We start from the raw sequence: 27,042 nt of genomic DNA on the forward strand, positions 1-27,042 counted from the left end.
GTATTGCAGTTGAGAACAATAGATAAAGGGTTTATGTTAATAAACCATGTTGTGCCTAGGCGCAGCAAACTAGCCAATATAAACCGTGGACCCATCTGTATATGCCAATATAATCAAAAGTTAAAAAAAATTCCAGTTGCTAATTTTTGATGCCTAACTCAATCCTTAATTTTATTTATTTCTAGGTAACTACAACAGATCCTAAATTAACTAAAGACCAGCAAGCCTCTGCCACCATGGTAGCCAGTGCATACAAGTCATCTAAAGGCAATTACCTATATATCGGTCACAGCATAAGAGGGGTGCTGAAACCAGGAGAAAATATTCCTATCAGCTTTATTATCCGGAACACAAATTCTGCAGTTGGAAACCAGATCACAAATATTAACTATATGGTAAGATGCTAGATGATTATGGGTACAGGAACTTATTGTAAGCTTGTGAGCAGGGCTCGGCTCACCTCTGTATGACTCTGTCAATGGCCAGCCTTGCTATATGTTTAATTTGGATACAGAGCAATAGATCTACAGTGTCTAGTTAGACAGTCACTAGGTCGACACAATATGGTCAACATAATCATTGGGGCGACCTATGAAAGGTCAACACAGTAAAACGTGTTCGACAAAGGCTCAGGAAGGAGACGTGGTGGCAGCAGCGACAGCAGCATCAAGGGCAAAAATGGAGGGGTGAGCACTATTACTGGGGGCATTGTGTGTCTGGCTGTACTGGGGGAAATGTGTTTCAGGCATTACTGGGGGCAATGTGCAACTGGCATTACTGGGGGCAATGTGTAACTGGCATTACTGGGGGCAATGTTTAACTGGCATTACCGAGGGCAATGTGTAAATGGCATTACTGGGGGGCAATGTGTAAATGGCACTACTGGGGGCAATGTGTAACTGGTACTACTGGGGGCTTTATGTGTATATACAGCAGTGCTGGGGGCATTATGTGTATATATGGCACAGCTGAGTGCATTATGTGTATATATGGCACTGCTGAGGGCATTATGCATATATATGGCACTGCTGGGGGCATTATGTGTTTAAAAAATTGCATGCATCAATTGATGCCCTGCCCCTTTGGTAGCTCCATCCACATCATAGCCCACTTCTGCCCCACCCACAGTTCCTGAACCTATTTTCCTACAAAAATAGCACTGTACATGTTGACCGAATGCATGTCGACCATATTGTGTCGACTATGACATATTATTTAATTTAATGTACATTTTCTTAATGTGTTTGGTGGTGTAATGGTATAATAATTAGCATTACTGCCTCACTGCACTGAGGTCATGGGTTCGATTCCCACCATGGCTCTAACTTTTTGGATTTTTTTATATTCTCCCTGTACTTGTGTAAGGTTTCCTCCAGGTACTCCAGTTTCTTCCCACAATCCAAAGATATACTGGTAGGTTAATTGGCTCCCAACTAAAAATTAACCCTAGCGTGACTGTGTATCCCTACATATGGTAGGGAATATAAATTGTAAGCCCAACCGGGGCAGGGACTGATGTGAATGGCCAAATATTCTCTGTAAAGTGCTGCGGAATATGTGTGCACTATATAAATAACTGCCAATAAATAATAAATAATTTTAACGCAATGAAGCATGTGCTGACAATATATAAATACATCTTAATAAATTAATAAATGTGTGGTGAAATTATTTACTAAAGCTTCTAAAAAATTAATAAGTGGTGGTGTTGCCTATAGTAACCAATCAGAATACGGCTTTCATTTCTCTATTAGATCTTAGAAAATTATAAAATATGATTGGTTGCTATGGACAATACCACTACTTCTAATTTTTAGAACCTTTAGTAAATCTACCACTAGCAATGCATGAGATATGTATGTATTAACATTTCATCAGGGACCAAACAATTTCACTGGATGGATATACAGTACTGTTGAATTTTCTTTTCTTTGTGCAGATACTGAACAAAGGCAGAATCATTAGAGTGGGAAGACAGGAGAAACCAGCAGGCCAAACGCTGGTGACCATGGTACTGCCAGTAACAGAGGAATTCATCCCGTCATTCCGTGTTCTGGCTTATTATGTGGTGACCACTGGTGCAGTGAGTGAGATAGTAGCTGACTCTGTCTGGGTAGATGTGACAGACACCTGTATGGGAACGGTAAGAGACTTTTTTAAACATAAAATAAAGTAATTTTTATGTGATTGGCATTGGAACAGTAACATGGAATATAGGAATGTTTATATGTAGGTGGACAAGAATTTTATTAATAATTGGCTTGACTTGATTTATATTATTTGGGGGGGCTTACTTCTGCAGTCAGTCTAGAGATTGGAACAATTTAATTTGTTAGTGCCAAAGAATCACCGATATTCTTTTTGAATAAATGTAAAGTTTATACCTTTTTAAAACTATTTTGTAAATTAAATTTATTAAATGTAAAGCGGGGAAGACATTTTGGTCTGCTAGTGGAAGTTAGCAATTGTGTGTCCAGCTGTATTGATGTGGATTCCAACTGTACAGTACAGTGTAGTGGTTCCCAAACTTTTCTGAATCATGGCACACTAGAGTATCTGAATTTTTTTCACGGCACCTCTAGGACATAAGTTTCTTATTGAGGACTTTGGACAGAAATATTACATTAAGTGAATTGTGTTTATAGGTCATCCTTAGGTTCAATTGTGTGAAATGGGACAGAATTTGCTTCTGCTTGTACACATATTTTAAATTAACAGCCACCAGCACTGGTTTTACCTATTACATTGACCATAAAAAATAGTTTTGGTCCAGGACCACCAATCCATGGCACCCCTGCTAGTGTCCCAAAGTCCCCCAGGGTTCCACGGCACTGGTATAGTGTAATAAGGTAAAAAAAATACTAGAGATGAGTGGGTTCGGTTTTACTCGGATTTACTCGGATTTACCCGAATCTCCTTATTGGATATCGGACGTCACGTGTTTTGGATAGCCAATAAAAAAAATCCAGAAAATAAGAAACAGCGATAATTCTGGCGTAAAACCGAACCCGCTCATCTCTAAAAAATACTGACTTTCTCATCAGTCTGTTGGCCACAATTTGAGATCCAGTAGCGATAGAAGACATGTCTATTGTTAGAATCAATCTATATTTTATGACAATCTATTTGACCTAGAACTTCAGGGCAATTACATATAGAATTCAGAACAATACAATCCATTCATATGATGACCATAATAATATAAATCTGTAAATTAATATGTATATGATCAGCATTTTCAAACAAATAATTATTTTATCAATAGAGTCAATCAAGTTATACCAACTTAATAAGATTAGGGGGGTCATTCCGAGTTGTTCGCTCGCTAGCAGATTTTAGCAGCATTGCACACGCTAGGCCGCCGCCCTCTGGGAGTGTATCTTAGCTTAGCAGAATAGCGAACGAAAGATTAGCAGAATTGCGAATAGAAAATTCTTAGCAGTTTCTGAGTAGCTCCAGACCTACTCACAGATTGCGATCAGCTCAGGCCGTTTCGTTCCTGGTTTGACGTCACAAACACGCCCTGCGTTCGGCCAGCCACTCCCCCGTTTCTCCAGACACTCCCACGTTTTTCCCTGACACGCCTGCGTTTTTCTGCACACTCCCAGAAAACGGCCAGTTTCCGCCCAGAAACACCCACTTCCTGTCAATCACACTCCGATCACTACAACGATGAAAATTCTTCGTTCGGACGTGAGTAAATCTACTAAGTTTTGTGTTAAAATACTTAGCGCATGCGCACTGCATACCATGCGCATTTTAGCCTTAATTGCCCCATTGCGAAAATCGGCAACGAGCGATCAACTCGGAATGACCCCCTAGATCAGATCTGATTAGTACTGATGTTATAAATTGAAGTGAATCTAAAATCATTCTTGTTGATCAAATTTATGAAATCCTCAACATTCCTTGTCACTATTCCAAATTATTAAAATACTATCTATAAAGCTCTCTCAAAAAAAAACATTATATTTTTTAGTTAACAAAAATGTCTTTACAAATGGCTATTAAAAGATTTATGAAATTGGAGAAAAGTTATAGGCCCTACACACTCGGCGATGTGCAGCCGAGCTGCCCGACCGCCGATACGGGCGGTCGGGGGGGCAGTGACGGGGGGAGTGAAGTTTCTTCACTCCCCCCGTCACCCGGCTCCGTAGACTTGCAGGCAAATATGGACGATCTCGTCCATATTGGCCTGCATGCACAGCCGACATAGCACCAGCGATGAACGAGCGCGGGGCCGCGCATCGTTCATCGCTGGTGCCTCCACACTGCATGATATGAACGTTATCTCGTTCATTAATGAACGAGATCGTTCATATCGTGCAGTGATATCGGCATGTGTGTAGGGCCCATTAGTCACTGCACTATAGTAAACAAAACACATCTGAAATTTAAAATAACATTGTGTGAAAAATAAATTGTATAAGTTGACATGGAAAATGAATGTGGCCTGGGTGTGTGTATACTGTATATATTAGAGATGTGCGGCGGGCACTTTTCGTGTTTTGAGTTTTGGTTTTGAATCTGGATCCTCGCTCGTGTTTTGGATCTGGATTGGTTTTGTCAAAACCACCTTTTCGGGTTTTGGTTTCGGATCTGGATGATTTTTGAAAAAAACACAAAAACAGCTAAAATCACAGAATTTGGGGGTAATTTTGATCCTACGGTATTATTAACCTCAATAACATTCATTTCCACTCATTTCCAGTCTATTCTGAACACCTCACACCTCACAATATTGTTTTTAGGCCTAAAGGTTGCACCGAGGTCGCTGGATGACTTCTCTAAGCGACACAAGTGTGCAGCACAAACACCTGGCCCATCTAGGAGTGGCACTGCAGTGTCAGACAGGATGGCACTTTTAAAAACTAGGCCCCAAACAGCACATCATGCAAACAAGAAAAAGAGGTGCAATGAGGTAGCTGGATGGCTAAACTAAGCGACACAAGTGGGCGGCACAAACACCTGACCCATCTAGGAGTGGCACGCAGTGGCTGAATGTCGAAAGTGGCCCACAATTTTTTGGGCCACAGACAGCATCTCCTGCACGCCCCTGTCATTTTTCAAAAAATTCTGCACCACCAAATTAATTGTATGTGCAAAACATGGGACTTGATTGCATTTGCCTAGATGTAATAAACAAACAATATTGGTGGACTTATACGTCTGCACCAGTGGACTGGACTTATATGGCAGTACCACTGGACTTATACGGCAGTACCCCTGGACTTATACGGCAGTACCCCTGGACTTATACGGCAGTACCCCTGAACTTATATGGCAGTACCCCTGAACTTTTATGGCTGCACCACTGGACTGGACTTATATGGCAGTACCCCATGACTTATACAGCAGTACCCCTGAACTTATACGGCTGCACCACTAGATTGGACTTATACGGCAGTACCCCATGACTTATATGGCAGAACCCCTGACCTTATACGGCTCCACCACTGGTCTGGACTTATACTGCAGTACCACTGGACTTATATGGCAGTACCCCTGAACTTATCTGGCAGTACCGCTGGATTTATATGGCAGTACCCCTGAACTTATACGGCAGTACCCCTGAACTTATATGGATGCACCACTGGACTGGACTTATAAGGCAGTACCCCTGGACTTATACAGCAGTACCACAGAACTTATATGGCTGCACCACTGGACTGGACTTATACTGCAGTACCCCTGGACTTATACGGCAGTACCCCTGAACTTATATGGATGCACCACTGGACTGGACTTATACGGCAGTACCCCTGGACTTATACGGCAGCACCCCTGAACTTATACGGCAGTACCACTGAACTTATACGGCAGTACCGCTGAACTTATATGGCAATACTCCTGAACTTATATGGCAGTACCACAGAACTTATATGGCTGCACCACTGGACTGGACTTATACTGCAGTACCCCTGGACTTATACGGCAGTATCCCTGAACTTATATGGCTGCACCACTGGACTGGACTTATACAGCAGTACCCCTGAACTTAGAAACATAGAAACATAGAATTTGACGGCAGATAAGAACCACTTGGCCCATCTAGTCTGCCCCTTTTTTTTTTTTTTTACATTATTTTTATCTCTAACCTTATTTGATCCTTATTTCTTTGTAAGGATATCCTTATGTCTATCCCATGCATGTTTAAATTGCTCTACTGTCTTAGCCTCTACCACCTCCGATGGGAGGCTATTCCACTTGTCCACTACCCTTTCTGTGAAGTAATTTTTCTGCAAATTTCCCCTGAACCTCCCCCCCCCCCTCCATTCTCAGTGCATGTCCTCGTGTCCTATTGCTTCCCTTCATTTGGAGAATGTTTCCCTCCTGGACTTTGTTAAAACCCATGATATATTTGAAAGTTTCTATCATGTCCCCCCTTTCCCTTCTCTGCTCCAAACTATACTAATGAGATTTCTTAGTCTTTCTGGGTATGTTTTGTGATGTAGGCCATGCACCATATTAGTTGCCCTTCTTTGTACAGTTTCTAATGTATTAATATCCTTTTGAAGATATGACCTCCAGAATTGAACACAGTACAATTATTACTTCTTTCTTTCTGCTGCTGATTCCTCTCCCAATGCAGCCAAGCATCTGACTAGCCTTCCTCATTGCTTTGTTACATTGCTTACCTGCCTTTAAGTCATCTGAAATAGTGACTCCTAGATCCCTTTCCTCCTCAGTAGTTTCCAGTATAGTGCAATTAATACTATATTTAGCCTTTGAAATTTTGAGACCCAAGTGCATGATTTTGCATTTTTTGGCATTAAACTGTAATTGCCACACTCTTGACTATTTCTCTAGTCTACCTAGATCCTCAATCATTTGTTTTACCCCACCTGGTGTGTCTACCCTGTTGCATACCTTTGTGTTATCTGCAAAAAGGCATACTTTCCCTTTAATGCCATTTGCAATGTCACCAATAAAGATATTAAAAAGCACTGGTCCAAGTACAGATCCCTGGGGTACTCCACTGGTAACATTTCCCTCCTGTGAATGCACTCCATTTTCCACAACTCTCTGTTTTCTATCCTTCAACCAAGATCTTATCCATTCAATAATCCTAATATCCAATCCCAAACTTTCAAGTTTATTTAGCAGTCTGCGATGTGGAACAGTGTCAAAAGCCTTACTAAAGTCTAGATAAGCTATATCCATGGCTCCACCTTTATCCATCACTTTAGTCACACAGTCAAAAAAGTCAATAAGATTTGTTTGACATGATCTCCCCCCAGTGAATCCATGCTGTTTTGGATCCTGTAAATTGCCGGATTTGAGATAATCTACAACTCTTTCTTTTAAAAGTGTTTCCATCAATTTCCCTACTACTGATGTAAGACTCACTGGTCTGTAGTTGTTTGCCTCTTCCTTACTTCCACTTTTGTGCAGTGGGACTACGTTTGCTCTTTTCCAGTCCTCTGGAATTACTCCTGTAGCTAATGACTGGTTGAATACGGCAGTATCCCTGAACTTATACGGCAGTACCCCTGAACTTATAGGGCAGTACCCCTGAACTTATAGGGCAGTACCCCTGAACTTATACGGCAGTACCACTGGACTTATACGGCAGTACCCCATAAATTATATGGCAGTACCCCTGAACTTATATGGCTGCACCACTGGACTGGACTTATACAGCAGTACCCCTGGACTTATACGGCTGCACCACTGGACTGGACTTATACTGTAGTACCCCTGAACTTATACGGCAGTACCATAGAACTTATATGGCAGTACCGCTGGATTTATATGGCAGTACCCCTGAATTTATAAGGCAGTACCCCTTGCTTATACAGCTGCACCACTGGACTGGACTTATACGGCAGTACCCCTGGACTTATACGGCAGCACCACTGGACTTATACGGCAGTACCCCTGAACTTATACGGCAGTACCACTGAACTTATACGGCAGTACCCCAGAACTTATACGGCAGTACCCTGAACTTATACGGCTGCACCACTGGACTGGACTTATATGGTAGTACCCCATGACTTATACGGCAGTACCCCATAACTTATACGGCTGCACTACCGGACTTATACGGCAGTACTCAGTGGACTTATACGGCAGCAGCACTGGATTTATGGCAGCACAAGACACCACCACTGGAATGATGCAGTATCTATCTATCTATCTATCTATCTATCTACCTATCTATAATATGTTTTATAAACTCTGATCACTTTGATTATTTTATGAATGACTGTCATTTTCATGTTTGAGCTGTATTATATGTTAAAATCTGTATATTTTTTATATATCCTATTTATACCATATAGGTTTGTTTATTTATTTATAGTGTATTACAATATTTCTAATGACTGTCTTTATTGTATTATTTGAAATAATTTATTCATTCCCCATTGTTAGCCACTATATACTGGAGAAGCACTTTGTATTGTGACTTTATCACCATAGTTACAGTATACGAGCCATAAACTCTAGACACAATATAATCTGATTTTCAGAAATGGCAGCTGCCACCACCGCCTCCACACCACCGAACGTCTGCAGACTGTCAATCACACGACGTCTGCAGCCATGCTGCACAACCTTTCACCAATAGCATCATTTTGATTCAGAGATAGACATGGCCGCCCATCAATGACTTTATGCAATTGCCACTACAAAGCCCTTCCCTGCTGTACATCCGTGTGCATGATTGTTCCAACACTGAGACACCCACTGTAAGCATCTGTACATGCTGTAATACCACCTGGTGTTTGGTTAGACACCACAATCGGTTGCACCACTGAAACTTGCACCAGAGCTTTTGTGCCTACACTCTGGACCTAATTCAGATTTGTGCATAAAACCCGCTACGATGTTTGGGGGTTGGCACATGTGCAGAATGGGTCTCGTGATACTGCTCGAAGCCCTCTGTCAGCTGCAGCATGATTAACATGCTGAGGCATTTAGGGGGCGGCCCCCACCACCGTTTTTAAAGACAGGGATAGTGTCACTCCATTTTGAAGTGGTGATGGGTCCAGGGTCTGTGTCATCAAACATATACTTCCTGGACCCTGGTGTCAGCCAGTAAGCTTCTAGAGGTGTGCACCCGGCCATTTTTTATGAATTCTGTGTTTTGGTTATGGATCTGGATCTCCTTCATGTTTTAGATCTGGATTGGTTTTGCCAAAACCAACCTTGCAGGTTTTGGTTTTAGATCTGGATTTGTTCAAAAAAATCATCAAAACAGCTAAAATAACCGAATTTGGGGTGTTTTTGTTTCTACGGTATTATTAACCTCAATAGCATTCATTTCCACTCATTTCCAGACTATTCTGAACACCTTGCAGCTCACAATATTGGTGGTCATTCCGAGTTGTTCGCTCGCAAGCTGCTTTTAGCAGCTTTGCACACGCTAAGCCGCCGCCTACTGGGAGTGAATCTTAGCTTATTAAAATTGCGAACGAAAGATTAGCAGAATTGCGAATAGACACTTCTTAGCAGTTTCTGAGTAGCTCCACACTTACTCGGCATCTGCGATCAGTTCAGTGCTTGTCGTTCCTGGTTTGACGTCACAAACACACCCAGCGTTCGCCCAGACACTCCTCCGTTTCTCCAGCCACTCCCGGAAACTGTAGCGTTTTTTCACACACTCCCATAAAACGGCCAGTTTCCGCCCAGAAACACCCACTTCCTGTCAATCACATTACGATCACCAGAACGAAGAAAAAACCTTGTAATGCCGTGAGTAAAATTCCTAACTGCATAGCAAATTTACTTGGCGCAGTCACACTGCGGACATTGCGCATGCGCATTAGCGACTAATCGCTCCGTTGCAACAGAAAAATAACGAGGGAACAACTCTGAATGACCCCCATTGTTTTTATCCAGTTTAGGCCAAAAGGTTGCAACAAGGTAGCTTGATGAAGAAGGAGCAGCCCTTGGATGTATATACTGGGAGGACAAAATATAAAAAGAATAAATGTATTTAAAAAAAGACGCATTAGGCAAGGTTTAAGATTTCAGATCACAAAAAGATGACTACACAAAGAAGAATAAAAAAAGATAATATATTAGATTTAATTTATTTTAATTTAAATATATTTAAATTTTATTTATAATCAAATTCTTCATTTCCTCCAAGATATCTTCGATATGCAGAAAGTTCACTCTATAAGTGTGGAGAGTTTATTTATATTCATTTAATTTAAATGTATATAATTTATAATTATTATTATTATTAATAATATTAATTTGAATTAATTACAATTTGGTGATACAGATACCACACCCTGAACTGGATGGAGCACGCTTGGATCTATTCTGGGAGGAGTGTTCTCAAAACCGAATCTTATTGGATATCCAAAACACGTGACATCAGTGAGCCAATAAGATTCGGTTTTGATAACCGAGTAAAACCGAATCCGCTCATCACGCGGGATACAGTACAAAATATATATATATATATATATATAAAATTATTTTATTTTGGCTGGACTAACAGAACACCCCTAGATGGACAGAGCAGCTGCAGTCCCTGGATGCATACTGGGATGACACAGCACAAAATATTAATAAAAATAAAAATATGTATATTATCTTTTATATCACACACTGCGGTTACAGTGTCGCACAAATGAGTCAAAATATGTAGAAGTTTTTTTTTATATCACACATCAGCGGTTACAAAAATCAGAAATATATATAATAATTACACACTGCGGTTGACTACACCTACAGCTTCGCACAATGCGTTTATAAGTAGGAAATAATATACTGAGGTCTGACTGGCAGTGTCACAGTACTTATGAAAATAAAATACAAAGTGTATAGTACACTGGGGTACAACACAAACAAAAAATTTGATTTTTTTATAATTATAATTTTAGGTTTTTCGTTTTTAGCTTTTATTATTTTCATTTTACACTGGGGCGGAGCCCCTGGATGGATGGATGGATGGATGGATGGATGGACAGATCACCCCTTTCAGATACAGCAGACAGAGCACCCATTTCAAATACATAATCGAAATATATATTTTGCTATGGCTCACACACAGAGATTATATAGCAGTAGTGTACGGCAGTCGCTGTACTAGTAGTCCGAGTGACAACAATAGAAATATATTGTTTGCTTTGGATCACATACAGAGGATATATAGCAGTAGTGTACAGCAGTACTGGTAGTTGTCATTAAGCGATGCACCAATAGAAATATATTTTTTGCTCTGGATCACACACAGAGGTTATATAGCAGTAGTATACGGCAGCCGCTGTACTAGTAGTCAGAGTGACACACCAATAGAAATATATTTTTTTCTCTGGGTCACATACAGAGAATATATAGCAGTAGTGTACGGCAGTACACAGCCCCATATAGACAGAGAACAAGACATGGTCCTATACACAAAAAAAAAATCATAAATTGTCCTCTATTTGCTTATAACTGTTGAGTTTGTAATAAAAAAAACAATAAAACATATTTGTGTCTACCATAACATACAGTGTATTGCCTACATACTGTGGTATTTTGGTGATTATTTGTATACTAATATCTAGAGATTTTGTGTCACACAGCTGCAGGTGACAGGAGACAAGATTGCTGACAATGCAATACAGAACCCTAGGGCATCTATGAAACTGAGACTAACAGCAGATTACAAGGCCAGCGTGGGGCTGGTGGCTGTGGACAAAGGAGTCTATGTGCACAACAGCAAGTACAAGATCTCACAGAGGAAGGTGCGTAGAGCATTATATGATATACATTACAGTTTTTTATATTATAGTTTGGAAAATACAGATTTGCCACTTTAGGGCAAATTTACAACTCACAAAACATGTGTCTTTATCTTATCTTTGATGTAGACTATATATTGATACATGTGCTTTTAAGTAAGTACAGTATGTCACTTATTCTTCTTACAAGGTCTGGGACTCGGTGAATAAGTATGACATCGGCTGTACACCTGGGAGCGGTGCTGATGCCCCAGGAGTGTTTTATGATGCTGGGCTGGCCCTACAGACAAACTTCCAGGTGACAACTCCTCAGAGATCAGGTGATTATTTTACATTTACAGTAGATAGTTTGTGGCAAAAGTCACCATTACCTCTTTCACACAGAAGAGCAAATTACCGGGTCAAGAACTTTTATCTGGTAATTTGCGAAAGGGTCAACCCGGCTCGAAATGCCCGGATTTTTACCAGGGTTGAAGTCCTGGGAATTGTGACCTGGGCTGACCCTTTCAGACAGAACAAGTGTCAAGACTGGCAAATTACAGGGTAAAAATGCTTGACCCGGGTAATTTACTTTTTTGTGTGAAATGGGTGTTAGGCTGGGACCATAAAAACACTTGCACCCAAATGCTGGGTAATACCCAGGATTTAGAGAATTTTCTGTGGGAAAATGGTATAATAGAGATAGAACACCACGTACAAGGTTACTTTGAAACAATCGTTGACATTCTTAAAGGAAAAAAAATAGAATAACTTAGTGGCAGAGAGCTCTGTGTTATTGTAAAGCTGAATCACATTCTTGAGCCCAGATTTATCAAGCCTTGGAGAGTGAAAAATTGCACGTGATAAAGTACCAACCAATCAGCTCCTAACTGTCATTTTTCAAACACAGCCTGTAACATGACAGTAAGTTGCTGGTTGGTTGGTACTTTATCACCGTGCTATTTTTCACTCTCCGAGGCTTGATAAATGGGGGCCTTGGTATTATTATTACATTTTATTTATAAGGCGCCACATGTGTTTCGCAGCGCCGTAGAAAGGACAGTACAGGGAGACAAAACATAGCATTACAGTAAATAAATAACAGAAACAGAGTACAGGTAACATAGAGCACCACACATTCTCAAGACATAATACAGCTAAGATGTAAGTATTGAGGGAGTGATCATCGTACTACTAGGGGCTGGTGGCCATAGATGGAGATGAGACCTTTACTAGCAGGGTAAAGATGGTCGTTGAGTAGGGGAGAGCTGCGAGTGAAATGTGTCGAGATGAGGGCTTAGATAACAAGTGGAAAGAGGGCCCTGCTCTGAAGAGCTAACAATCTAGTGGGGAGGGGTGACAGACAGATGACAATAGGTGCAGGCAAGCGGGAGGTTGCGTGATGGCAGTAAGCAAGCAAAGCTGAGATGTTCACAGCATGAGGCAGGGGGATGGAGGAGTGGCTTCAGGACTGAGTTATGCATTGGGAGGGTATGCTTTGATGAATAGGTGGTTTTTACTTTTTAGTGCTCATTTGAAGCTTTGCAAGGTTGGGTATCAAAGCTAAAAGGTTAACAGATAAATATATTAGATATTTGAAGTGATTGGAAACAACAACTAGCTGGATACTAGCTTTGTTGGGAAAGACACTTTATTTTCATTTGAAAATTGATGCTGTTGGGTTATCTAGATCAGTGGTTCTCAACTTCGGTCCTCAAGTACCCCCAACAGTTCATGTTTTCCAGGTTTCCTTACAGGATTGCAAGTGAAATAATTAGCTCCACCTGTGGGTCTTTTAAAATGTGTCAGTGAGTAATGAATTCACCTGTTCAACTGCTGGGTGACCTGGAAAACATGAACTGTTGGGGGTACTTGAGGACCGAGGTTGAGAACCACTGATCTAGATGACAATAATCTTTTTACCAAATTTTCAAACAGCATTTTCTCAGTATGTAAGCTCTTTATTTAAGTATATGATTTTGTAATTGTTGTTTCTCATTCAGGTGCAGAGAAAGTTGTTGGTATAACAGCTGTTGAACGCTATCCTTTGTTATGCTACAATTTACTGGTGATGTGCAGGGGTTTCAAAACCCCAGCAAAACTGATGCTTTGTAAATTTACCCCTATGTGGTTATTTCTAAATATGAATGTCTTTAAGACCAATCTGAATTAGGATATGATTTTCGTAAATTTGGAGAACCAAAAATATATGGAATATTTAAAATTTTTGGGACTGATTTGTCAAGTTTTGAATTAACAATAGCATATCATCTCAGCAAAAAGGGTCAGTTTACTTTTTAACTCAAAGATCCAAACACCTGATTAAAAACAAATATAATAAAATAATAATAATTACTTTCTCTTAAAATAACTGTCAAGAGGTGACAGTAATAAAAATGTAAAATAATAAACACAGATTTGTACCAGAAACAGTCGTGAAATGTGCCCAGTCACTAGTAATGGTGTCTTTGGGTTAATAAAGATTGAAGTTTGAACAAACTCATCAAGAAATGAAAACCTAGGATGTAAGTCATTCTAAGTACAGTAATAACATGAATTGCTTTATCTTGATGTTTGTCTTGTTGTTTTATTCCCACAGAGCCTTTATGTCAAACAATTTCAAAGCGCAGAAGGCGTTCAGCAGGTAAAGCTGGAATAGATGTCTCTATCTTACTAGCTCTAGAGATGGTGAAATATTGGAGATGTACTAAGCAGTGAAAAGAGTGAAAAAAGTGAGCCAGTGGAGAAGTTGCTCATGGCAACCAATCAGCTGCTCTGTATATCTTTATAGCAAACAAATTATAAATATTACATAAATACAGTTTGGTTGCCATGGGCAACTTCTCCTTTGGCTCACTTCTCCACACTTTTCACTGCTTAGTACATATCCCCCATAGACTATAATTTCAGAGTAGTTACCCACCTTCAGATGACTTTGTTTGCACTCCAAAGCACTTACTAAAATTTTTACTATGTACTTTACATTTGTTTCTTCTTTTTTTACCCCTTTAAATCTCTGTTAATTGTATTCACTGAGCAAGCCTACAAAAACCTACTTGTATATAAATGCTACTGAATATATGATTCCCTTAAATGCAGAAATTAAAGCAATGTATTTAGATAGTGTTGAAGGGGGATGCAGTTATGTGACTGGCGGTCACATAAACCCCCCCCTCCCCCCCCTGTCGGCCATCTAAAAGCCAGGATCCCGGCGTCGGCATGGTGACCGACGGTCTTCCAACTGCCGGTCTCACAAACCCAACCCGTTGAAGGAATATGCACCATCAATAATTATATACTGAAACTGTAATTTGGAGGACTAAATCCCCCCCCAAAAGTGGCGCTGCTTCGCCAGTTTAAAGATTATTTTATTTTATATTCCCACAAGTTATTACAAAGCCAACTGATAAAACTGATTAAAAAAAACAACATATGCACATAAATAAAACCATGCTTTGCCACAATTTGGTGACAATATAATATACACTTAGCCAAACAATTAAAAATGCAATTACTATACATTTCTTCTTCTTTCGTTAATATGATCATACAGAATAAAATAGCCTTTCTCTCATGTTAAATGTGTTGGTTGCACTCATCAATCTCCATGTTAGTAGATTTAATTGCATACAAGTTAGTAAAGTCCATATTGACTAGTGTTAGAATATATGGTCCAATCTTTTGATAAACATATATTAGTGAAATATTAGGCTGGTTAAACTCCACTTTGATATGTCATAGTGCAGTGTTTTCCAAACTTTTTTGAATCACGGCACCCTAGAATATCAGAATTTTTTTCACGGCACCCCTAGGCCAAAAATTTCTTATTGAGAAATTTAGAAAGAAATATAACATTAAGTAGATTGCGTTTATATGTCATCCTTAGGGTCCGTTGTGTGGTGAGGGACAAGATTTGCTTCTGTTTGGCCACATATTTTATGACTGGCAGCCACCAGCACTGGTTTTGTCTATTATTTTGACCATGAATAATTTGAATTGGTCCTGGACCACCAACCCAGGGCACCCCTGCAAGTGTCCCGAGGCACCCCAGGGAGCCACGGCACACAGTTTGGAAACCTCTGTCATAGTGGATGTAATGACACCCGTGCGGTATGCCAGCCGAACTCGGTTGTTTTTTTTAAAGGGGCAATCGCTTACAAGGCATGGTTTTGACTTGTAAGTGATTGCCCCTTTAAAAACCTTTTCTGAATCTGGCCAGCATCATTACATCCGGCCCAATGTTCGGCAAATTATAATCTGAATATTGATGGATATACGGTACAGGTCCTCCTTACTTCCCTCTGCTGGTATATATGAGTGTGCGCCTATTGGAGAAATGTCCCAGAAAAGTTCCTGTTGGTCTCCCAGACTGAAAATGCTGACCAACAGTTGCACTTTCTACAGAAAAAAATAACCTTTTCCAAATCACCATGGGCAGTATAACGCATTTCTCCATCTCTGTTAAGTACTCAGCGGCTTCTTTAGATGAGGAAGCTGCTGAGTACTTAACAGAGGTGAAGAAACGCATTATATTGCTTTAAATATACTTTGTATTACCTGAATTTTGATTGCAAATAAAAGTTTATAAAACATTTAATTATCATTATTATCAGATGACGGCAGTGAGTACATTGAGGATGTTGAAATAAAAACAAGGACTGAGTTCCCGGAAAGCTGGCTCTGGGTCATGGAAACAATGAATGAGAGACCAGATGCTAATGGGTAAATATTGTGCCCTCCTGCAAAATGATCACCGAATGATAATTGGCAACCTTCTTTCTTTTTTATCAAGTTAATGAGACAAGAAATGGTCCCAGCATAGTGGATTACATCTTTCTTTGAAAACTAGTGTGTACTACCAAATAAGTTATTTTATATTTTGTATTTTAGAATTGTTATTAAGTGCCTAACTGCATAGAAGTTACAGTTAAGTAAGACAATGTTCTTCCTTTGTAGCCAACAGGAAAAAAAAATGAATGGTAATACAGGTATATTATAAATTTTAAACTCTACAATACGTCTCTTTCCTCTGCTCATGATATAGGGGAATGTACCCTACATACAGATCTATATAGTAGCCTTTCCTATTCTTTGCTTTGGAGATATACTTTAGTTCATCTTTCTTGAAAGACACTTGCAGCAAATGGCATTGAGCCACACTAGCAGGTTTTATCCGCCGCCTATTCTGCTTAGGGTCTGGTTGGATGTGATGTACTGATGTGAAGTAGGTGGCAAAGTCAAAGGCAGAGAGTGAGGAGTGGAGCCAAGGAGGGGGTGGGCTGAGAAGGGAGTTGAATGTAGTGAAGAGACGCCAGGGGTTTGAGGACTGGCACGTGATGAGGTTCTTGAAAAAACATACGGTGTCTGATGCTGAGTTGGACACACATTTCAAATAATTTACCCCAAAATTTACATTTCAAGGTTTCCATTGTCACTGGTAACCCCAGTACACATTCTAACATGTTCATCATGTTCAGAACTGCATGCTTAACATGTTTAACCCACAAGTTAGCACATAAACTATTAAACATGAGCAAAGTCTATTTGGAGCTTAGTCTCATAAGAGAGACACTGTATTCCCTCTCATCCCTTGCCCCTCCTCTCTCCCACACACCTTTACTGTATGCTCTGTCTACATGGATTATATGAACATTGGTGGATGATGTTATGTTTAGCATATAGTGACCAATAAGAAAGATTGTATACAATTACAGTTACAGATGCAATAGATAAGACCTTTAATGAGACATATGGATTATTAGGTGTACAGTACTATGATTATTGGGACAATGAATGGTTAATATTGAGACTGCAGCATGAGTATTATGATGATGTGTATGTTATAGCATAGGGGCACTACAGAGTGGCATAATGTTAACTGTGGTATTGTTTGAAATTCTTAGAATACTTACAGGTATTTCTACTTCACTTGCTGTTCTCAATACTCACCCTCTCTCACTTGTCTGAACATTAACGTGTACCATCCCAGTATATCCTCAACCATGCCAATCTCATCCCATTCCTCCCATTACTACTTCCTTTTCTCCTCTGTCATCTGGAACTCTAGGTTAGCCTGCAACAAACTGGATTTCATATATGACCTAACCCATGGCTCTCTATCTACTACAGTGTTAATTGTGATGACATGGGAGTCATTCTCTGCCCTTGCTGCACCTTCCAGGTTCTGCCTTCCCTACCTTCTATCTTTTGTTCTCTATTCTGCCCTCCTCTTCTACCCAATTCACTTTCAGTTTGCAGTTATTTACCATCCACATTGCTCTATTGCCCACTAACTTGAGAAGTCATCCACCAGGCTCCCACACTTTCTCTCTTCTGACCTACCCTGCGTTATACTATGTGACTTCATCATCCCTCTCACCAGTCTCATAAAGTATGCACCTTCTCCCTCATCTATATCTTCTGATTTCACACAATAGACCTCTTCAAACTCCATTTCCAGTGGCAAGTCTCTTGACCACTTTCACATATATATGACTTCTCTAAGTGTGCCTTTCCTTTTTAGAAGATCATCTGTTCTCCATCAGTCTCACTTGTCCCTAATATCATTCATCCCTCTCCCAAAGTTATCCTCACCAAGTGCAATCCTAAATGTCTTGACCAAGTCTTTTTCAATTCTGCAATTTATCTTCCCTTTCCTAACCAATCTGTCTCATTTATAATTCCTCCGTCTCTGCCACTGTTGTCTCTACTGCCCATATGTTACCTTCAATATATTATAAACTGAATTCCAACTGTGGCATTCTAAAATCACTTGCTATCTCCAATATATATCCATACTGCTGAATTGTACCATAAGAAATTGTGCTCTCTTTGAATTTTCTTATTTGAAATCTCTTATCTCCTCCTAGTCATCCAATTACATATCTTCTTTGCTACATTTAACTCTGCTCTTAATATCTTCTTTCTCCAACTTCCACTGGTTCCAACACTTCCAAGACTATCTTATTTCCTACTTTTTTCTCCTTTTCCAATACAAACAAGAAGTCTGCATCCAACTTTCCTCATTCCCCTCTCGCTACTTGCCACCCTGTCCTCTTAATCTCTTGTCCCCATTCCCCCCACATCCTCCACTCTTTCTTCGAAGAAACATACTCCCACTTTGTCTATCTGTTAATCCTCTTCCTCTCACCTAATGCAATCACATTTTCATTTAGACACTCTCTTGTATCATCCAACAATCTCTCTACCCTGATTGTCTATCTAATTACCCACCAATCTCTGAAATATCTCTTCATACCTATACCAGCAAGGGTATCCGGACTCCAGGTCAACAACAAAAAGGTCGACACACCTGAGCTCGACACCAATTGGTCGACACACCTTAGCTCGACATGGACAAAAGGTTGAAATGGAAAAGGGTCGACATGAGTTCTTCACAATTTTTTTCTTTTTTGGAACCTTTTCATACTTAACGATCCACGTGGACTATGATTGGAACGGTAATCTGTGCCGAGCGAAGTGGTCAGAGCCGGCCATAGGCATAGGCAAACTAGGCAATTGCCTATGGCATTTGATATGCCTAGGGGCATCAGCAGCTTCTGCTGATTAAAATGATATGCGGCATGCCTATATTCTGTGTGTAACATTTCATATGCAGATACAGCCACAGTCTCACACAGTATATAGGCATGTTGCATATCATTTTAATCAGCAGAAGCTGCTTGTGCGTCCTAGCCACATAGCAATGCAAATAAGATGCATTTTTATTAAAAAAAAGGTGCCCAACATTAGCATTGAGGCAAGATTTATGAGGACACATCTGCATCCAAGCAGAGGCAGAGTTCACAGTGTTAGTGGCAGTGTGAGTGCTGTGTGTAAGTGGGTTGGTTGTGCAGTAGTGTTGTACAGAATATGTGTAAGGAGCATTATGTGTGTAATCTAAAAATGCATTAATAATGTGCAACATATGTGTAAGGGGCACTATGTGTATCATTATGTGTATAAGGGCATTAATAATGTGCGGTATATGTGTAACAGGGTACTACTGTATGTGTGTCATTATGCGTATAGGGGCACTAATAATGTGCAGCATATGTGTAAGGGACATTATGTGTAAAAGGACATTAATAAAGGTTGTCATAATACGTAAGGTGCATTATGTTTATAAGGACATTAATATTGTGTCTCATATGTGTAAGGGGCATTACTCTGTGACATTATGTGTATAAGGTGCTCTACTATGTGTCTTGTGTATAGAAAGGTCACTACTGTGTCATCTAATGTGAATAAAGAACAATATGGTGTGGTGTAATGTGAATAAGGAGCAATTCAGTGTGATGTAATGTGAATAAGGGGCTCTACTGTGAGGAGTAATGTATATAAGGTAAAGTGATACTAATGTGGGATGTAATATGAATTATGGACACTATTGCATGATCAAATTGGAATAAAGTTGCAGTACTGTGTGGCGTAATTGGAATTGGGGTTACTATTGTGTGGCCATGCCCCTTTGCCAGCAAAAACACACCCCTTTTTGTGTGAACTGTTCCTATTTAAAATATGGGGGGTACAAACACCAAAAGAAGGACTGCTATGGGTGAGGGGTGATGGTGCTGGAAAAGAGGTGCATGGTTAGAGGCGGAACCAGCGGTGGTGCTAGGGGGCACCAGCCAAAATCTTGCCTAGGGCATCATATTGGTTAGGGCCGGCTCTGGAAGTGGTAGTGGAGCGTGGCACCGTGCCCGAAGCATGGCGAGCGAAGAGAGCCATGCGAGGGGACACGGTGCACTAATTGGGGTTCCCGGTCACTCTACGAAGAAAATGACACCCAAAAAACATAAAAAACCCATGTCGACCTTTTTCCATGTCGACCTTGTCCATGTCGACCTTTTGTCCATGTTGACCTTTTGTCCATGTCGACCAAAGGTATGTCGACCAATTGGCATCAACTTAAGGTGTGTCAACCTTTTTCTTGTCGACCTGGAGTCCCAGACCCTACCGCAAGCTCCTTGAGAAGATTATCTATCTTCACCTCAAAACATTCCTCCCACTATTATCTTGTCCCATTGAAATATTTTTTTTTGTCCTCTCCAATTGACAGAAACCACCCTTACCATGGTCAGCAATGTCCTTATGGTTAGGGCTCGCCTAATAACTACGATCTCCTGAACTGACTAATGGTCTTTACTTTTAACTTGCACCGTTCCCTGGAGAAGTAAGTTCTCCTGATACTTTTATGCTGCCAGTACTTAACACATTATACAAGGAGTCAGTGTGGAACTAAGTGTTCACAAGGAATGGGCTGAGGTGGGTGCAGATGAAGCGAGGTTAGAAGGCAGAAAAAACAAAATAATCAGAGATTAAATAAAGAGAAACAACAGGCACAGGACTGGGCAAGAGATGAGTGCAGGCTGAAATAACAAGGCAGCAACAATGTACTGGACACAGGTAAAAGAAAGCAGCAAGGCAGGTTACTACTAGCAGAGTTGAAGCTACAGATGGGTCCACGTTTATCTTGACCTTTAATATGATTAACTGAGACTGGCCAGTCGGACTTTATCCCCTGCTGTAATGACTTAATCCCCTGCTGTATTGTTCCCTGTATTGTATTGCAGCTGAGAACAATAGATGAAGGGTTTATGCTAATAAATCATGTTGTGCCTAGGCGCAGAAAACTAGTCAAGATAACCGTGGACCCATCTGTATAGTCACAAGGAAAGCTAAGACCTTCCTACCTTTTATCAAGAACCTGGACCAATCAGGAGCCCTATCTTCATTTTACAATAGTGTTTTCAAAATTCCAGGATATCCTAACATCATAATAGAGTGAAATTCAGACAACACAGATCCACTAAACATTCAGAAATTAAATGCAACCCATAAGGGATATCAGGATGAACTTTACCCTGAAGTTGAATGAGTTCAAAAGATAAGTCTTACGTCTTACCAAGATGAATAGACATAGAAGCTATAATACGCAGACCCTCTGAAGTAGGGGCATGTTTGGGAAGAAAACCGTGAGAGGTTCTTAGAGCCTATAAATTATGAAAAATTAAATTGGGTTAAGAATAATCCATTTTTTTTTATTTTATTTTTTTAGAATTTCAACCAAGACTATTTCTTTATTATTAAAAGAGTCAATAACTACATGGGAGGTTTTGGCTGTGAGTTTATCTGAAAACAAAGGTAAGCAGACTGTATTCCTTTTTAATTGATGCTCCATTTTGTCATATACAGTAGATTTGTATATTACAGGATCATGGCTTACAGTATGTTACCTCCTGTGGGATGTATAGTATTTTATGACCAGGATTGTGTACAATATAAATGTAATGGATTTCAGTTCCTTACTTGTGGCCTTTGTCATTTGAGATCAGGATTGTATTTCATTATGCCAAATGTTTAAGTGCAACGGAATTTGCTGCGCTATATAAGAAACTGTTAATAAATAAATAAAATGTTTATAATTAGCTCCAGAAGGCTATTTCCTGATATATGATGTTTTATTCTTGCTTTTGATTTCATTGACAGGTATCTGTGTGTCTCAGCCACATGAGATCCAGGTTATGAAGACTTTCTCCATAGAACTGAAGATGCCATATTCTGTGGCGAGGAATGAACAAGTAGAGATACGAGCCATTCTCTACAACTATGGCAGCAGTTCAATTAAGGCAAGTCAACCAGTGTTTAAATCTTACAAAAACAGGGGTCACTAACAACTGTTGAAAAGTGAAAATTCATAGAGCAGACACAAGTTTGTAATGGATCTCCTCTTACTTCCTGGACCCGCTACAGTGAAGCGGTGGACTGTGACTGCCAAGATCACTGCCGGAATCATGCTTCAGAATGCCATGCAACTGTCATTCTAGAGCGCATGCACTGGGAATCACAGTGCAGGGAATGGAACTTAGATCCTCCCCCAGCACAATTCAGCTGGTCTCTGCATGCGGGGGAGGTAACCCACTGGGGAGGGGGGGATTTATAAGTAGTGGTTGTGGGAGAGGGGCAAAATAAAGATAAATAATGCTGTGGGGGGGGGGGGGGGGTTAAAATAATAATAAAAAAATACATTGGTACAGGGTAGGGGGATGGGGTGCAAACAAGAGGCTTTTTACACATAGGGAGGTTGCTAAATAAAACATGGACTTTTTTTTTACTACGAAGGGGGTGTGGGACACCCTTGATATATATATATATATATATATATCTGACTGGTGACCGCAGTGTCCATTATTGCTGGAGTGAAAGTCCCGCAAGTGCCGCTATCTGTTTACGTATATATATATATATATATATATATATATATATAGGTAGTGGAGAGAATAAGCGCTTGTGAGTGTAATAACAAGATATAAAGGAAATAGCCAGGTGGGTGTAGTTTGCTTCTGATCTCCTATGATGGACAGATAAGCGATTGAACTTTTTAAATTCTGTACGCATGTTTTCTGGCTATTTTATGTCCTTGGGACAGTTTGTTTGCTGGTCTCCCTTTCTGATGGACAGATAAGCTTTCAATAATTTTTAATCTTGTACGTGTGTTGTCTAGCCATTGTATGTTTTTACATATTAAATTTGTATTTTATTTTTTAATGATTGGGCTATTGAATATGTCCTATTGGGAATAAGCATGTTCCCTACTTTAATTGCCCGTTATTGCAAATGATAACATATTGAGTCTGAGAACGGTACACACTATGTTTTGTTGTGCTCTTTTTTTTTACATGTAAATCGTGAATAATGAACACTCGTTGGAAGTTCTTGTAAAACAGATAAGTGTTCTTGGCTATAACTACACCCACCTGGCTATTTCCTTTATATCTTGTTATTACACTCACAAGCGCTTATTCTCTCCACTACCTATTTTTATCTATGTGTATACCATACACAAACTCTGTATTATGAGCTGCTACTCTTAAAAGGGTGAAGGAGTGTTATTTATAACATCTTATTACTGCACGCTTGTACTAAAGCGCCTAGGTTTTCGCTACTCTTTTTATATATATATATATATATATATATAACATAGTCTGTGGGGCAGCACACCTTTTGTAAATGATGGTCCCGGTGCCAGCCGTAGAAACTCCCCAGCCAGGAGTTCAAAATAAACAGCAAATGGTATCGGCAGGACACGGTGAAATAACGACACAAGGAGTCAGGATAAACTGCAACGTTTCGATGTGTATTACATCGTCATCAGGCACAAACTGCAACGTCTAGTCATTGTATTGTTTGTGCCTGATGACAATACACATCGAAACGTTGCAGTTTATCCTGACTCCTTGTGTCGTTATTTCACTGTGTGCTGCCGATACCATTTGCTGCTATATATATATATATATATATATATATATATAAACAACACAAAACAGATAATTGTTGATGTGATTCCAAGTTGAGTCACAGAATAAGAAGCAGCTGTGTCGGAAGTGGTTAATACACCCCAAAAGAAAGAAATGTATCACAATCAAATATGTAATCATTTAATGGGGGGAGATGTACTAAGCCTGAAAAGTGATACATTTCACAGTGATAAACTGCCAGCCAATCAGCTCCTAACTACCATGTCACTGGCTGTGTTTGAAAAATGACAGTTAGGAGCAGATTGGCTGGTACTTTATCACTGTGATATTTATCACTTTTCAAGGCTTAGTACATCTGGCCCATGATGTTTTTTAATGACATACTATAATCCCATGTGATTCACAGGGATTTGAGGACCTAATACAATTCAGCTACTGTATGAATGTTTGTATCGCATTTCATTTGCATGCTGCCCACTTCATCAGAAAGGTTTTAGTAATCGTAGCTGCTATGCAGGTGCAGAATCTCCTAATCAATACTTCTGATATATGATGATATATGAAAGCCTTTGACACTTATCAGGACATCATCATAGGTCAACATTCTTTATAGCAAGTGTGAACAATACAAATAATGTTTTGGAATCCCCTTTCCATGGGGGTCATTCCGAGTTGTTCGCTCGTTAGTTTTTTTCGCAACGGAGCGATTAGTCGCAAACTGCGCATGCGCAATGTTCGCAGTGTGCCTGCGCCAAGTAAATTAGCACAAAAGTTTGTTATATTACTCACGGCCTAACAAAGTTTTTTCATCGTTCTGGTGATCGTAGTGTGATTGACAGGAAGTGGGTGTTTCTGGGAGGAAACTGGCCGTTTTATGGGAGTGTGCGAAGAAACGCTGGCGTTTCTGGGAAAAACGTGGGAGTGTCTGAAGAAACGGGGGAGTGTCTGGGCGAACACTGGGTGTGTTTGTGACGTCAAACCAGGAACGAAATTGACTGAACGGATCGCAGTGTAGGAGTAAGTCTCGAGCTACTCGGAAACTGCTAAGAAATTTCTATTCGCTATTCAGCTAATCTTTCGTTCGCAATTCTGCTAAGCTAAGATACACTCCCAGAGGGCGGCGGCTTAGCGTGTGCAATGCTGCTAAAAGCAGCTAGCGAGCGAACAACTCGGAATGAGGGCCCATATTTCTACTCAAAGGGGCCACTGAATTACCCTCAATCTCTTCACTAGCTTCAAACAAACATATTATGACGTTCCAACAAATATCTCTACAATGCAATGTCACGTTTCTTATTTTCCACTTTGCAGCTTATTCTAGCACTTTTTCTCTGATATCTACTTTCACACCTATTACATCGGGTGACTGACACTTTGGACATTGGGAAAATCAGGGCAGTCATTTATCTTTTAAGAATGGTCATTTTTTTTAGCAATTTTGCAGCTATTCATACGTAAGCATTTCACAAATTATGAGAAAATCAAAGGAAACAACATTTTAGCATTGTTGGAGGTTAGTACATCCTGACCATATTGGGTTCCTGTCATGCCTGTATCCAGTTTTGTTTTTGTCCAAGCTGGTTGAGTATTTCCGGGTTTGGCACACTTCTACTTTTTATGTAAGTATTTTATGGGAAAGCATTGCACTGTACTTGTGGACTTTTGTATTACAAATTAGATCTTTGTCATTTTTTTTTACTTAGTGCTGCCTCTCATAAATCAGGACTGGTGCTTTTTTTCCATTTTAAATCTTATTTGCTGCAATTTATTGTCATTTGCAACTTTGCCCAATTTATGGTGGTAAATAATTTCAGTGCATGTGTTTGGGAGGGTCATTCAGTGCTACCCACAGCTAAATTACTACGGGTCTGATTGGGAGGTGGTTGAAGACGAGGCTGCGGCTGCATCTTCTGGTGGTTGCCCATCTGCAATGTTATGCAAATACCCCCACAAAACTATTTTCTGGTGTACATCCATTACATATGAATGTGAAAGGACTGAAATGCCCACTTTGAGCATCTATAAACGTTACAATAAAGCCTGATTCACCTGCAGTTGTCACCATTGGTCAAAACTTGAACCATTCCTATTGCAGTTGCAGATTATCCATCTCAGTAAGGCCTCCAATGTTTGCTGTTGTGCTTCTGCGACACACCTATGATATTCTCATAACTTGCCCACAAGATGGACCATCTCCATACCTTTGTTTTTCCACCTCCCAGTCACTGCCAGGAATGTCCAGCACTTTTCCAAGGCATTTCTGATACCATGCATAGCAATCGCGACTGCACCTTTGTGTCACAATAAAATCACTCAGCTCCATGAACATAGCATTGTATGTGACTCTGAAGATTTTTCTACATTATATGTGGTGTTGTGGTGAAAAATTTGCTGTAGAAGGACTACACACTTTGATTGGCTGGAGGGTTAGTCTTGGTATAGTTTCCATAGAAATAGAACCAAGCAACCAAGTTCATTCATGATCCTGCACCATCAAGTTACTGAACCCTAGAGAATGGGTGTGGCCGTCAGGCATGGGGGACCGATCAGGAATTTCCCCTGTATACCTGTGTGCCAGTCCAACCATGGTGAGGGTGAGTCAGAGGTGGATGCAAGTAAAATATTGGGTGCACACCTGTAGATAAAACCATTGTAATATAAGAAAAACTAGAGTGCAGCTTAATGTGGGAGAACTCAGTTATTGTTAAAGAAAAAAAAATGTAGAGAAGGTACATTTATGCAAGTAAGGGCATGAGGTCAGACAATATTGAAAAGAGGGATCCACAGTATTGCATGTTCCTCTCATATACTGTGCATCTCTATTTGTTGTAGGCACGCATAGATTGGACTTATAATGATCAGTTCTGCAGTCTCTCCACTGCTAAAAATAAATACCGTCAAGAAAAAATTGTTGAGCCTCAATCATCAGTGACTGTCCCTTTTATCATTGTGCCCCTAACTGCGGGCTACCAAAATGTGGAGGTGAAGGCAACTAGTCAGTTATTATCAGATGGTGTCAAGAAGAGACTGAAGGTTGTGGTGAGTAATTAAAATAGTAATTTGTTTCCCCTTGGTTTGGAAAAGCAAATACCTGTCTAAAACAACATATA

At 40.0% G+C, this 27,042-nt stretch overlaps 1 protein-coding gene across 1 annotated transcript in view; it reads left to right on the forward strand.

Moving 5' to 3' along the window:
- Nucleotides 1-27,042, forward strand: part of LOC134936119 (A.superbus venom factor 1-like) — a 147,197-nt gene that overhangs the window by 58,904 nt on the left and 61,251 nt on the right. Inside the window, exons 12-20 of the mRNA XM_063931028.1 lie at nucleotides 186-395; nucleotides 1,940-2,143; nucleotides 11,535-11,696; nucleotides 11,884-12,013; nucleotides 14,272-14,316; nucleotides 16,286-16,394; nucleotides 21,733-21,818; nucleotides 22,164-22,303; nucleotides 26,765-26,971. Coding sequence (XP_063787098.1) covers nucleotides 186-395; nucleotides 1,940-2,143; nucleotides 11,535-11,696; nucleotides 11,884-12,013; nucleotides 14,272-14,316; nucleotides 16,286-16,394; nucleotides 21,733-21,818; nucleotides 22,164-22,303; nucleotides 26,765-26,971 — 1,293 coding nt within the window. The remainder of the gene's footprint in view (nucleotides 1-185; nucleotides 396-1,939; nucleotides 2,144-11,534; nucleotides 11,697-11,883; nucleotides 12,014-14,271; nucleotides 14,317-16,285; nucleotides 16,395-21,732; nucleotides 21,819-22,163; nucleotides 22,304-26,764; nucleotides 26,972-27,042) is intronic.

This window comes from Pseudophryne corroboree, chromosome 6 (assembly GCF_028390025.1).
Source record: "Pseudophryne corroboree isolate aPseCor3 chromosome 6, aPseCor3.hap2, whole genome shotgun sequence".
Classification (NCBI taxonomy): Eukaryota; Metazoa; Chordata; class Amphibia; order Anura; family Myobatrachidae; genus Pseudophryne; species Pseudophryne corroboree.